This window comes from Ailuropoda melanoleuca, chromosome 3 (assembly GCF_002007445.2).
Source record: "Ailuropoda melanoleuca isolate Jingjing chromosome 3, ASM200744v2, whole genome shotgun sequence".
NCBI classification, from domain to species: domain Eukaryota; kingdom Metazoa; phylum Chordata; class Mammalia; order Carnivora; family Ursidae; genus Ailuropoda; species Ailuropoda melanoleuca.
This window is the reverse complement of record NC_048220.1, coordinates 63,467,070-63,482,597: the sequence shown is the minus strand read 5'-3', so window position 1 is coordinate 63,482,597 and position 15,528 is coordinate 63,467,070. Positions and strand designations below refer to the sequence as shown.

Here is a 15,528-nt window from a genome sequence, read left to right as displayed (position 1 = left end):
CCAGGTGCCCCTTTGTTAATACTCATAATTAAAGCACAGGGTCACCTTAGCTAAGATATGATTATTCTTAAACAATAATCAGAACATTAATTCATATAGTTGTAAATGCTCCATCCTATTATGTTTGCTTTGTAGATTACATATAGACAGAAAACACATTTGTATTTGGAGCGACTACAATTTAGCTATTCCTTTACTGGCTCTTAAATATTTATTTTTTAAAATCCCTTTAATTATATTCAAGTTTGAATTTAAGGAAATCAAAGGCAATAAAAACACTAATTCAGATAGATTCAATTTCTAATCAAAATTCAAATTCTGGGGCACCTGGGTGGCTTAGTTGGCTAAGTGTCTGCCTTCGGTTCAGGTCATGATCCCAGGGTCCTGGGATCAAGCCCTGCATTGGGCTCCCTGCTCAGCAGGAAGCGTGCTTCTCCCTCTGCCTCTGCCTGCTTCTCCCCCTGCTTGTGCTCACTCAGGCTCTCTCTCTTTCTCTGTCAAATAAGTAAATAAAACCTTTAAAAAAAATTCAAATTCCACCTTTTCTACCTCATTCCACTGAGAACAAATAAAACCAAGGTAATAGACATAAGATGATTTATCTTCACACTGACCCATGTTGCCTTATATGAGTTATCACAATATAATGTGTGCAATTTTTCCAATTGACAAGCCCTTTGGAAAATTGCAAGTAAACAAAATAGTGTTTATAGATCTTCTGAAGTGTCTATAAACACACACACCCACACCCACATATAATGATGCTATGTCGACGTTAACATACGGAGTTTTTTCTTTTTATTTTAATCAAATTGCAGTAAAGAAGCCTACAACCCATAAATTTTGTTTAGTTTAAAGGGAATTGTAGTGCTGTACTTATGAAACTGTGTGCAAGATATATGCTATATCTGAAAAATCCTGCTATTAGCTATTATTTCATAATTAGCAATAAACATATTTAAAAGAATTATGGAGCATGTTTTTAAAATATAAAAATCATTCACTGCTCTGTAGGACTAGGAAGTCTTTATTTCTATTACTGTCACCCCAAATATTTTTTAAAAAGAAACAACTTTATTTGTATCGCATAGACCTAAATCAAACCCATAAAATACTTAAATCGGTTAACAATAGCAGATTTATGCAATTTAAAAAACATGATCTTAGAGCCATACACATTGTCTCATTACTTTTTTCTTTTTGTGCTAAGCTACTAGTTTGGTTTGTCTACTTACTAGTCTCCATTTTCTCCTCTGTGAGATTTAACTATTTACCTTGCAGATTTGTTTTAAGAATAATGTGATTAACACAATGTGAAAACACGTTGCAAACAGTTAACTTAGTTAACTGTTCTTTCAGTTTAAATAATATGCAGCCAACCTACAGAGAGAGCTTCCTGTAAATCAAGCATAGGCTCGAATATTAGTTTGCTGCTGTATGATTATTCACACATTCATCATGAGATTTGACTGTTACTTCCTCCCCATCCACAGAAGTTTTATTATAATAAAACTTGCAATTACTTTTGCTGAAGAAATGAACAATAACAGAGTCATCCAGAAGCCAATTTTGCTCTTTAACTGAGATAATAAAGCTAACTCATTCAGATTTCCAGATTTAAAACTTCAGTTTTAACAATGTGCAAAATGAAAAAGGTGTTCAATTGGTAGAAAATCAGGAAACAACAATTTGTTCTGATGAGAAACCACATTCAGATCAATCTTCCTTATAGCACGTGGCATCTTAGCAACTTCTTTCCAGGAAGCTTTAAGAAGCGTTAGAATCTGTGTTCAATCAATACAAGTTGGCTAGTTCTACAACCCCATCCATCATTCCACCACAGTTAAACCTGACAGTTACCACCATTCCTTCAATATCCTCTTGGCATTATTTTCAGATATATTATCTCCAGCTCAAGTACAGGCCAAAAAATAAAATAACAAAAATATGAGTTTCTGTTATCACATAGCTGTGCCAACTTGACCAGGCAAGTAAAAATTTTAAAGTCTTGACCTCCTTATCTGTAGGTAAGGAAAAATAATACCCATCTCTCTTTGTTGTTATGAAGTCTTCAGGACATAATGTACGTAGATAGCTTTCATCAAAGAGCCTGGAACCTAGTAAGTTCTCAGTAAGTGCTAGCTACTATCGTTATCATCATCATCATTACCATCAATGCAAGGTAACATATGCATGGACAGTGGGAATAAATTGGCATAACTTCCATGGAGAGTGATCTGTCAATATCTATCCATATTATCTAATATACATAACAACTGACCCAAGAAGTCCACTTCAAGAAATCTACTCTACAGATGTAAAATGACATACTTAATATGAATTCACTACATCACTATTTATAATAGCAAAACTCTAGATGAAACATTATATCCATCAATAGGGTACCGGTTAAATAAATTATGGTTCATTCTTATAGTGCAGCCAAAAAAGGGGGAAAAAAAAAGAATAAGACAAACTCTACACAGACTGACAGAGAACCATCTCCATTGATTATAAGTGATGAAATGAAAATGCAGAAGGGTATAATATGCTAGCTTTTGTCATTAAAAAGAAAAAAAATTATTTGCTATGCATAAAATATTTCTGAAAGATCTATCTATAAGAAACTGGTAATACTAGTTGTCTACAAAGTGGGTACTGGATGGTTAGGGGAAGGGATGGGAGGGCAAGTTTTCAGTTTATTAACCTTTTGGATTTTTTATCTTTCTATTTTTGAAAGATTAAAAACAATGAAGGTATAAAAGTAGTTCCGTAAGATGTGCTTTTTTCTCAATAGAATCTTCTACACTTACCATGAGAGGAAAAAAAGCACTAAAAAAGTACATATATAATAATGGGGAAAAAATGAGAGGTTTTTTAAAAGAAATACATTTTAGGTATGTAACACTTTTGTGTTTCTTTCCCATATATAATTCCAACATAAGGGGAAAGTAGTGATACATAGAAAAAGAAGCAGGTGACAGAAGGTAAGTTGACAGGTAAGTGGTGAAGAAGGGCAGGATGGAGCTTTTTTACCTCCCAGCCAACAATGTTCAAATCTTTCCAGTTACCCTGTGTGCTGGGCGTGGTTCTGCCAGAGCCACATAGTATTAAAAGGGAGAGAAGGTGGAAAAGACTGAAGAAGGTGAAAGGAGGCATGACACTTTTTCAGCTTGCTTGGAGAGCAAGAAGAAAACCTTACCTCAATTTTTTTCAACACATCTGCAGTATTAGCGAGTGAAGCACCTTTGCCTGTATCTTTCGCCTTTTCGGATTTGGGGCCTGCTGAAGTAAACCCACTGTTAACACATATTTCTGTAACAGCAACTGCGTAGTATATTTCTTTGCCTTTTCACATGCTGTCTAGCATAGTGATATGTCATAGCAGGCACATAATTTGCAGACCAAATTGATTTTCTTAAAGAATAACAAGTCAGCATGCCTCACCAATTTTCCATGATGAGGAATAAATGATAATCACTTCATAGGATGTTTTCTAACACTGTAACCAGATAGCTTTTTACCGATACTGAAAATCTGTACAGGCAAGTAATGTTATTAAGGCCTGAACTACTAAAATGTTACTTTAGGTAGAAGCATGGGAGGACCAGAAAAGACTCTCACAAATATATCATCTGCATTGGCTTCCTGTTCACTGATCAGTGTACTTTATTTTGACTAGGGCAATTTGACCAGGTTTGGAAAATAAAAAACAAGTGCAGAATAAATATGCGTTTGTCAATGGTTAAAGAAATGAGAAAGGAGTTACACTCATGCAACATAAGCCTCATCTTTGGAAAGAAGATTAAACTGGTTAAACTGAACACACCCATTATGTGAATATGAAAATTCAAAGCAATATAAATAAAATGTTTTCATGGCTTTGGGATATTTTTTAAGCCATATAAAAAATAATGCATTTGAGACTATTCTACAACTGCAGGGAATGGAGAATTATTTCACATATAGATCCAGCTAGTCAGTTACCAAGGCATTATGATATGCTACAAAATTGTCCCATTGTGATCAAAAAGTATTACAGTCCTTCCCCAAAATCAAACTAAATACCTAGAAATTACTTGATAACAGAGAAAATATGACTCAGAAAGATATAATTTTGTTAAAGATTAACATTTAACCTATAAAAGAAGAAATTTCTAGATTGTGGTGGATGACCCACAACTGATGGAATTACAGTTTACTGTGTTATACCGAATTGCCCCTCAGGGAGTCACTGAGCTCAGAACCCCAATATATATTTGTGAAGTTTTGCTCAGAAAAAAGGTAACAGTTAGATTTAATAATAGGTAACTTTCTCTGTTCCCCTTGAGGGTAAAGACTGTTTAATTTGAACTGTAGCACATAAAATGTAGTATCACATATGAACTAGATCTCAATATATATTATAATATCGATGCAGAAAACATTAGCTAAGAATGTAATTTACTCACATCACGAAGTCTTTTTCTTTAAGAATCTTTTGTTGAATTATGTAAATTTCCTAACACATGAGTCTGTTAAATGGGTATTATAGAACATGGTCAAGTAAATAAACTTATTAAAAACTACTGGTTTCTTGGGGCGCCTGGGTGGCTCAGTCAGTTGATCAGCTGATGCTTGATTTCGCCTCAGGTCATGATCTCAGAGTCCCGGGATTGAGCCCCATGTTGGGCTCCACACTCAGCAGGAAGTCTGCTTCAGGATTCTCTCTCTTATTCGGCCCCTCCCCCCAGCTTGCTCTCTCTCTCTCAAATAAATCAATCTTAAAAATAAAAAAAATAAATAAATAAAAATAAAAAAACTACTGATCTCTTAACTAAGAAAGTCAGTTGCCGAAAGGCCACTGAGCATCTTTGCTACTTATCAATCTGGTTTTATATAATCACAAATTCTTTTATGTATAACTGGGAGAGAAGTGTCAAATTACCAAAATTTGTTGGGATGTCTGGGATCCAAATTCATCTATGGATTCAACGCAATCTCAATCAAAATCTTAGTAAGTTATTTTTCAATATCAACAAACTGTTTCTAATGTTTGTACAGAGAGGCAAAAGATTCAGAATAGCCAACACAATACTGAAGGAAAGAACAAAGTTGGAGGACTGACAATACTGGACTTTAAAACACACTCTAAAGCTATAGTAATTAAGACTGTGTGATAAAAGTGAAAGAATAAACATAGGGTCAATGGAACACAACTGAGAGCCCAGAAATAGACCCACATAAATATAGAAAAAGAAGCTAAGGCAGTACAATGGAGAAAAGATAGTCTTTTCAACAAATGGTGTTGGAACAACTAAACTTACACATGCATAAAATGAATCTAGACAGACCTTACACCCTTCACCAAAATTAACTCAAAATGGATCACATTTTGAGTTACGCAGAACACAAAAATAAAAACTATTAAATTCTTAAAAGATAACATAAGAGAAAATCTAGATGACCTTGAGTTTGGTGATGACTTTTAGATACAACAACAAAGTGCTACGATCTATGAAAGTCGGACTTGCCTACTGATAAATCAGACTTCATTAAAATTAAAAAATTCTGCTTTGCAAAAGATAATGTCAAGAGACTGAGAAAACAAACCATAGACTGGGAGAAAATAATTGTGAAAGACATATCTGATAATGGACTGTGTGAAATAATGGAAAAAATATATATTGGTCTCTGTTTCTGGTTTCTGGCACAGAACTCCTAAAACTCTTATAATTTCCTTATAAGAACACTAGGAACATGTTTTGTTTTAATATTTAGTCTTTGAAACTGGTTCCTGCAGAGTTCCTAATCCCTTGGAATTTAGTGGGTGATAGAAGTGTCTTTTGTTCTAAGGAGGCAACTCTTGGTGGGCTCCTGGATAGCTTCAAGATGGAGAATAGTCACAAGACAGAACAAACCATGATTAAAAGACTGGAATTTTCAGCTCCATCCTCTATTCCCTGGGAAAGGGGAGAGGGACTGGAGATTGAGTTAATGAGTGATCATACCTATGTGATGAAGTCTCTATAAAAATCACCAAAGTATGGGTGTTTGAGGAGTTTCCAGGTTGGTAAACACATCCACATACTGGGAAGATGGTGCATCCCCGCTTCAAAAGAGACAGAAGTTCCTGTCCTGGGAACACTTCTAGACTTTGCCCTACCTATCTCTTCATCTGACTGTTCATCTATAGCCTTTATCATATCCTTCATTAAATAATAAACTGGTAAACCAAAGTGTTTCCCTGAGTTCTGCAAGCTGTTCTAGCAAATGAAATCCAAGTGGGAGGAAAGTCATGGGAACCTCTGATCCGTAGCCACGTCAGACAGAAGTTGTGGGTAACGCGGGGAACCTACTACTTGCAATTAGCATCTGAAGTAGGGAGTAGTCTTGTGGGCCTGAGTCCTTAACTTGTGGGGTCTGTGCTAATTCCAGTTGCTGTTGGAATTGAATTAAATTATAAGACACCCAGCTGCTGTTGCAGAGAACTGCTTGGTGTGGGGAAAGAAATTGCACACATCTGGTGTCAGAAATGTTGTGAATATGGTAGTAGTACAAGAGTAAAGGAGAAATTCACAGCATAGACTATGAGTTTTTCCTATAGACTGTGATACAAAATATATAAAGAACTCCTAAAACTCAACAAGAACACACACATACACAAAAAACATTAGAAAGTGGGCCAAAGACCTAAACAGACATCTACCTAAAGCCGAACAAGATACACAAATGGCAAGTAAGCATATACGAAGATGCTCCACATCATATGTCACCAGGAAATGCAAATTAAAACAGTACTGAGATATTACCACACACCTATTAGAATGGCCAAAATCCAGAACACTGACAGTACTAAATACTAGCCAGGATGTGTAAAAATAGCAATTCTCACTGGTTGCTAGTGGGAATGCAAAATGGCAGAGGAACTTTGGAAGACAGTTTGGTGGTGTCTTACAAAACTAAACATATTCTTCCTATACAGTCCAGCAATCATCCTCCTTGGTATTTACTCAAAGGAGTTGAACACTCATGTCCGCACAACAATGGATATTTATAGCAACTTTATTCATAACCGTCAAATCTTGGAAGCAATCAAGATGACCTCCAGTCATAAATAAACTGTGGAACATCCAGACTATGGAATATTATTTAGCACTAACAAAAAATGAGCTGTCAAGCCATGAAAAGTCATGGAGGAAACTGAAATGCATATAACTAAGTAAAAGCAGCCCATCTGAAAAGGCTATATACTGTATACTTCCGACTATACGACATTCTGGAAAAGGCAAAGCTATGGAGACGGTAAAAAGATCAGTGGTTGCCAGGGGTAAGGAGGAGGAAGGGATGGAAAGGCAGAGCACAGAGAATTTTTAAAGCAGTAAAAGTATGTATGATAATACAATGGTAGACACGTCATTATGCACAGAATGTACAATAACAAGAGTAAATCCTAAAGTAAACTATGGACTCTGTGTACTAGTGATATGTCAAAGTAGGATCATTGATTGTAACAAATGTACCACTCTGGTGGGGGATGTTAATAATGGGGGAGACTATGCATGTGTGGCAGCAAGGAGCATAAGGGAAATCTGTACTTATCTGCTCAATTTCCTGTGAATCTAAAACTGCTCTAAAAAATGAAGTCTATTAAAAAGCAAAATGCAAAATACCAGGCCTGATGAAAAGAGAGGGGCAAGGGCTGGAGGAATTTCTTCTCTTCTCCTAGTTTCTAACCCCATTGTTATTAACCTCTCTGGCTACTTCCATTTATTCATTCATTCATTCGATAAAGAGTACAAGCAGGGGGAGCAGCAGAGAGAGAGGGACAAGCAGGCTCCCCGCTGACCAGGGAGCCCAAGCCCAACTCAGGGCTCCACCCCAGGACTCTGGGATCATGACCTGAGCTGACGGCAGATGCCCAGCTGGCTAAGTCATCCAGGCACCCCTGGCTACTTCCCTTTCTCTCTCTTTATTCTTTATATCCAAATTCCCCAAACACTCATTTATGCTAGCTGTCCCCTTTTCCTAAATTCTCATTTACTGTTTAACCCATTCCAATCTGAATTCCACCCTTACAAATCTCTTAAAAAGCTCTCGCTGAGGGGTGCCTGGGTGGTTCAGTTGGTTAAGTGTCTGACTTTTGATTTTCGCTCAGGTCATGATCTCAGGATTGTGAGACTGAGCCCCATGTCAGCTCGGAGTCTGCTTGAGATTCACTCTCTCCCTCTCCCTCTGCCCCTCTGCCCTCACATGCTCTCTCTAAATAAATAAAGAAATGAAATCTTTAAAAAAAGAAAAAAGCTCTCCCTGAGGTCAACAATGATCGACATGTCAAAAATTAGTTTACATTTTCCAATCTTTATCTTACTTGACCTCACAGCAACTATGTTTAACCTCCTTTAACACTGTTGATCACCTTTTGAAATAGTCTCTACTTCTTTTTTCTTTTTTTTTTTTTAAGATTTTATTTATGTATTTGACAGAGAGAGAGAGCACAAGCATGGGAAGCAGCAGGAGGAGAGGGAAGCAGACTCCCCACTGAGCAGGGAGCCCGACACTGGGCTGGATCCCAAGACCCCGGGATCATGACCTGAGCCCAAGGCAGACACTTAACCAACTAAGCCACCAGGGCGCGCGGAAATAGTCTCTACTTCTTGCATGCCCTTGCTTCTGTAACTGTACTCTCTTGGGTTCTCCGCTCTCCCGCCCCTCTCTCTTTCTTTCTATCTCCTTTCTTTGCTGATTCAATCTCTATTACCAGCCTATTAAATTTTGGCATTCCTCTAAGCTTAGGCTTAGGCCTTCATTGCTTCTAATTCTCTAATTTAACCCTAGACCATCTCACCCTTCCTTCTTCATGTTTCAATTAACTCTACGCTGATCACTATCATCTCCATTTTGAGGTCCACCCCCCTGTATACAACAACATGCTTAACGTTTCTATTGATATATTTCAGAGGAACCTCAAAGACAACCTTTAAACTGAACTCATGACTTTCCCCTCACAAACCTGGTCTTTCTCCAATGTTCTTCCCCCAACCATATCTTAGTAAACTCCTACTCATTTTTTAATCTGGACTTCCAATTCTGTTTCCTCAAAGAAACTCCCCCGACCTCCCAATGAGGACATTGTGTTTTTGTTTAATGTTTTTACTTCATTTGACTGCAAGCCCCATTAGGGCAAGGATTATTCCCACTTTGCTTACTGTTTTAGTCCTTTTAGCACAGTGTCTGGCAATAGTAGATGCTCAACAACTTTTTACTCAGTGGAATTATGAAAAAACAACACATCAGAAACTTTCACTTTGGTATTTTATGTACAACATATAGTTCTAATTTAACAGTTCCCAAATTTTACCAGTTCCAAATGTTTTAGTTAAAAACTTAAAATATATGCACAGCAACAGAAACAGTCAACAAAGCCAAAAGCCAACCAACAGAATAGGAGAAGATATTTGCAGATGTCTTATCAGATAAAGGGCTAGTAACCAAAATTTATAAAGAACTTATCAAACTCAACACCCGAAGAACAAATAATCCAATCAAAGAAATGGGCAGAAGTCATGAACAGACATTTCTCCAAAGAAGACATCCAAATGGCCAACAGACACATGAAAAAATGCTTAACATCACTCATCATCAGGGAAATACAAATCAAAACCACAATGCAATACCACCTCACACCATTCAGAATGGCTAAAATTAATAAGTCAGGAAATGACAGATGTTGGCAAAGATGCACAGAAAGGGGAACCCTCTTACACTGTTGGTGGGAATGCAACCTGGTGTATCCACTCTGGAAAACAGTATGGGGGTTCCTCAAAAAGTTGAAAATAGAGCTACCCTATGACCCAGCAATTGCACTACTGGGTATTTACTTCAAAGATACAAATGTAGTGATCCAAAGGGGTACCTGCACACCAATGTCTATAGTGGCAACATCCACAATAGCCAAAATATGGGAGGAGCCCAGATGTCCATCAACAGATGAATGGATAAAGAAGATGTGGTGTGTGTGTGTATGTGTGTGTGGACACACACACATACACACACACACTGGAATATTACGCAGCCATCAAAAAATGAAACCTTGCCATTTGCAACAACGTGGATGGAACTAGAGAGTATAAGGCTAAGCGAAATAAGTCAATTAGAGAAAGACAATTATCATATGATCTCACAGATATGTGGAATTTAAGAAACAAAACAGAAGATCATAGGGGAAGAGAGGAAAAAATAAAACAAGACAAAACCAGAGAGGGAGACAAACCATTAGAGACCTAATCATAGGAAACAAACTGAGAGTTGTTGGAGGGGAGGGGGGTAGAGGGATGGGGTGACTGGGTGATTGACATTAAGGAGGGCACATGATGTAATGAGCACTGGGTATTATGTAAGACTGATGAATCACTGACCTCTACCTCTGAAACTAATAATACATTATGTTAATTAATTTTTAAAAATTTAAAATATAGACTGTAAAAACATTTAAAAAGTTTCAAATATGCTAAATTTCAAATTTTAAAAAATGTTTATATACCAGAAAAGTCTTTCTTGGCACATCAAAATTCCATAATTAAAGAAAGAAAAAACCAACTAAACAAAAACCAACAACAAAAAGTTTTAAAGAAATAACCAAATGCCAAACGTATTTTAAGAAAAAGCATTCAGAACACTGATTATAACTTCAGATTGATAATTTCACAACTAGAATTTGAGCAATAACCTTTTTTAACCTAGATTATTACATTCATCAACGTACCTTTTCTGCACTTCTTCCTTGGCATCATTTCTCTTGGGAGTCTTCTCCAATCTGCATATACAAAAGAAAAAAAAAATTGAAATTCCCTCTAGGGATTAGTGGCACTCAACATGACTATTTAAAGGACATGACAGGGGGCGCGTGGGTAGCTCAGTCAGCGAAGCATCTGACTCAGGTCATGATGTCAGGGTTCTGGGATACAGCCGTGAGTTGGACTCCCCACTCAGTGGGCAGCCTGCTTGTCCCCCTTCCTCTGCTCCTCCCCTTGCTCGTATTCTCTCTCTCTCTCTCAAATAAATAAATAAAATCTCAAAAAAAAAAAATAAAAAGGACATGACAGGGACACCTGGGTGGCACAGTAGCTTAAACATCCAACTCTTGGTTTCAGCTAAGGTCATGTATGAGGGTCGTGAGACTGAGCCCCAGATCAGGGCTTAAGATTCTCTCCCCAAATAAAAAAAAAATAAATCTTTAAAAACAATAAATAAAGGACATCACAGTTGCTCCTGCAATGAAAATAAAATTTCTTAATATCTGACTGTACAGATTTAGCCTGGGAATCAAAATATAATAGTAATATATTTTCTCCTATGAAGAAGAAAAGGTTTATTAAAAAAACTTTGGGGGGTGGGGTGCCTGGGTGGCTCAGTCAATTAAGCGTCTGACTTTGGCTCAGGTCAGAATCTCAGGGTCCTGGGATCAAGCCCCACATTGGGATCCCTGCTCAGTGGGAAGCCTGCTTCTCCCTCTCCCTCTCCAGCTTCCCCTGCTTGTGTTCCCTCTCTCGCTGTGTCTCTCTCTGTCAAATAAATTTTAAAAACTTAAAGAAAAACAAAACAAAAACCAACTTTGAGGGCGTTTGGCTGGCTCACTCAGTAGAGCATGTGGCTTTGATCTTGCGGTTGTGAGTTCAAGCCCCACGCTGAATGCAGAGAGTATGAAAAAATTAAATAAACTTAAAAAACTTCAAAATAGTGCTATAAAATTTCTACAACATTCTTTCAACAGCAACACAGTATTTATATTATAAATTTTAAATACAGAAATTTTCATAACAAGAAAAATAATGCAAGAAAATTTTTATGAAGAGTTACTCATGATACATTGTTTGAAAAAAAGTTCCTAAAATAGTATGTACAGAATCTCATTAAAAAATAAACCTAACATATAAATATTTTTATACATTTAATATTTGTGCAGAGAAACCTCTATGTTGGGAACAAAATATTACAATAATTTTTTGTGGGTGTTAGGATTACAGCTGCTTTTCTTATGTATTATTTATTCTTTGACTATGCTGTATTTTATAAATTGTCTATAGTTGATATTTTTCAAAAGTTAAAATATGTGACCACAATCCCAACACATGCAAAATTAAATAAACAATTCTAATAATTATCCAAAAACTTTATAATTAAAAATATCAATACCTAAGGAAAAGTAAATTTTCTTCAATAAATAATTTTGCCGGGGGCACCTGGGAGGCTCAGTCACTTCAGCCTTAGACTCTTGATTTCAGCTCAGGTCATGATCCCAGGGTTGTGAGATTGAGCCCTGTGGGTAATCTGCTTGAGATTCTCTCTCTTCTTCCCCTCTGCACCACCTCCTGCACTCTCTCTCTAATAAATAAGTAAATCTTTAAAAAATTTTTTGCCTGAATTAGCTAAACAATTCTTCTAAATTGTCACTTTCTTTTAATTTTTTAAAATAATTATTTATTCATTTTAGAGAGAGAGAATGCATGAGTGGGAGGGATTCCTCGCTGAGCGTGCAGCCCTATGCGGGGCTCAATCCCACCCCGAGATCATTACCTAAGTCAAAAACAAGCGTTGGATGCTCAACTGACTGAGCCACCCAGGGACCCCACTCTCTTTTCGTGGTTAAGCACAGAATTAATCAGAAAAATGAAGCAACATGAGAATGGATTAAAAAATACTGCCTGCGAATAAAAACTCAATATATTTTGTAGGAAGTATTTCAAGCTATTTTACCTGAACTAATAAATCTGGCTTTGAATATATTTCTGCTTTTATAAGTGACTCACTGATGTTCATGAAAATGTATGTAAAGAGAATCATTCAGGAGATGAATATTTATGATGTGGCAGATATGAAAGATCTGAGATAGGAGAGAGGAGAGTGGTCAAGGGGAATCCAACCTTATCAATGATCCACACTAAAAAGACCACTATAACCCATGCAAGCAATAATGCTATAAATGCCACTTATGCTCTTACATAAAGGAAGTTTCCACAAAACACCAAGGACAGAGAAGTCAAAAGGAAGTGAGTTAAAAAAAGACCTCGGTTCTAGTAGCACTGTCCCAGTCACCCTGATAAATCACTCCATTTCTATGGCAACGTTTCTTTATCTGCAAATGAATGAGATGGATGAAAACTCTCCAGCCTCTTCCATCTTGCCTGTGTCTAAGGAAAATTTGTGAACGTTGAAAAAAACTCTCTTAGATATGGTTCTACTGAAAAGCCATCTTAACAAATAAAAATATCTACATCTGCTTAAAAGAAAGGAATATCCACGAATTTGGCTTAAAATATCCTTTAACTAAACTTGTTTGCTCCTCAAAAGCTGTAAAATCACTCACAAACACGTAAGTATTATTGGTACTGTAGATTAAAATTGTGATTGTGGCCAATGGAAAAGGAAAGCCCAAATGGGTTTGGCAAGTCCTATTTTATAAAGAAGTATTTTAAGAACTCCAAAAACACTAACTCCTCCTTGTTACAGTATAAAAATCTTTTCATCCTGGTTTTCAAAGGATATACATTACTAATTAATTATAGGAAAGGAGCAAGACTATTTTCCTATAGTGAAAATTCCCATGGTGAAAATAGAAAATTTTCCCTAAAAATATGGGGTAGGGAGATAAACTTTAAAAATTATTTAGTATTTTCAGTTTTATAATTACCTGGTATCCACTCCTCTTTGTACACCTTCATGTATCTTTTACTGTATCTTTCAATATCTAGAAAAAAAGAAGAAAGTGTTCATTAGAGAAGTCAAGAAAAAGCCTGAATTTAAGTCATTCCTTAAGCCATAACCGAAAACAGCAGATAACATCTTTTATTTCAGGGCGCCTGGGTGGCTCAGTTGGTTAAGTGTCTGCCTTCGGCTCAGGTTATGATCCCAGGGTCCTGGGATCAAGCCCCATGTCGGGCTCCCTGCTCAATGAGAAGCCTGCTTCTCCCTCTCCCTCTGCCGCTCCCCCTGCTTGTGCTCACTCTCTCTCTGTCAAATAAATTAAATCTTTAAAAACAAACAAAAAACCCCCCCAAAACTTATTTTATTTCACACACAGGGAATTTCCTATATTTGTACATAATGTGTTCCTGAACACCTACTGAAAAGTTCAATATTACATGTTTAAGGAAGTAGCAAGAAGCAACTGGATATGAATGCCTGGGGGTGAGCAGAGACCTAAACCCTAAACATGGTTTTTAGAATCAGACAACCTGACTCATCTCTGAGAATATTCACAAAAGCCCAAAGCCAGGTCAGGAAGCCACTTACATATACAGGCAAGAAAGTCTTCTTGTGACACTAACCTCCAGCTCCCATTCTTTAAATCTTGTGTAACTGGGATGTATTAACTACCTAAGTGGAGATGGACAGCTGTATGCTCACCTCCAGTGCCTGATACACACATTAATACACAGTTAGGCTTCTCAATGAGCTACTCTTCACAACCCACTGAGGAGAAGAATGGAGAAAAGGGTAGGAGTAGCTAAGGTTGGACTTGATGGGGTATGAATAAGCAAGCTACAAGCCTTCCATGCCAACTGCTGACAACTTGCAGGGACCTTCTGCGCTTGCCCAAAATGGGAACGGCTCTTATTTCTGCTTCGCCCACTTTACCACAAGAGACTCCCTCAAAGAGGGCCCAAACCCTTTCCTACCAATGTAAGCTGGCAAGCAACACCATCAAGTCATCGCCTGAAACCATGGTTCATCATAACATGTGGGTTAGGAGTATAGTCATGAAATAGGGAAGTTAATAGAAAAGATGAAAACATAAAAAGCAAGACCCAAATATGTACTGACATCTCTTCCATGTTAAGAACATGATTCCGAATAATACTAAGACTCTAGTGTTAAACAAAAATAACTAAAATAAACAATACATCAGCAAGACCAAGAAATCAAGCTTTTCTAGGTATTTAACTGTTTTGACTTCCATCTTGCTCTCAAGCTTTTCATCTGTAAAAAGAATTCAGCACAGATGGCAGATTAGCATTTAAAAATTTTTTTCCACAACAGGTTGCATATTTTGGAAAAATTTAACCTTTAGTAGTAAAGTTTGGAAGAATAAGCAATATTGAAAACCAACTACTGAGATCCAGTTAAAAAGAGGCAAAGGATTTAAATAGACATGTCTCCAAAGAAGATATGCATGGAAAAAAGCACATAAGATGTTCAACATCATAGGTATTTTGGAAATTCAAATCAAAACCACAACTAGACACAACTTTATACCCAGTTGGATGGCTATAACCAAAAAGACAAAGGTGTGGAGAAACTATAACCAACAACTGTTGGGAAAGGGGTTGAGAAACTAGAACCCTCATATAGTGCTGGCAATGTAAAATGGTGCAAGTGCTTTGGAAAACAGTTTGGCAGTTCCTCAAAATGTTAAATACAGAGTTACCATAGATAAATACCCAATAGAAATACCATATGTCCACTCAAAAACATGTACATAAATGTTCAAAGCAGCATTGCTCATGATACCTCCAAAGTGGAACTGACCCAAATGTCCATCAACTGGTG

The 15,528-nt window shown here is 36.9% G+C and overlaps 1 protein-coding gene across 5 annotated transcripts in view; it reads right to left on the bottom strand.

Moving 5' to 3' along the window:
- The window catches only part of POLR3G (RNA polymerase III subunit G), a 100,023-nt gene that overhangs the window by 10,874 nt on the left and 73,621 nt on the right, over positions 1-15,528 (bottom strand). For 4 of the 5 annotated variants that reach the window (XM_019806498.2, XM_019806505.2, XM_034656483.1 and 1 more), the window contains 3 exons: positions 13,670-13,726; positions 10,745-10,795; positions 3,203-3,285 (listed from right to left, as the gene is read on the bottom strand). In XM_019806498.2, the coding sequence (XP_019662057.1) occupies positions 3,203-3,285; positions 10,745-10,795; positions 13,670-13,726 (191 nt within the window). The remainder of the gene's footprint in view (positions 1-3,202; positions 3,286-10,744; positions 10,796-13,669; positions 13,727-15,528) is intronic. The other variant, XM_019806509.2, reaches the window with a different exon arrangement.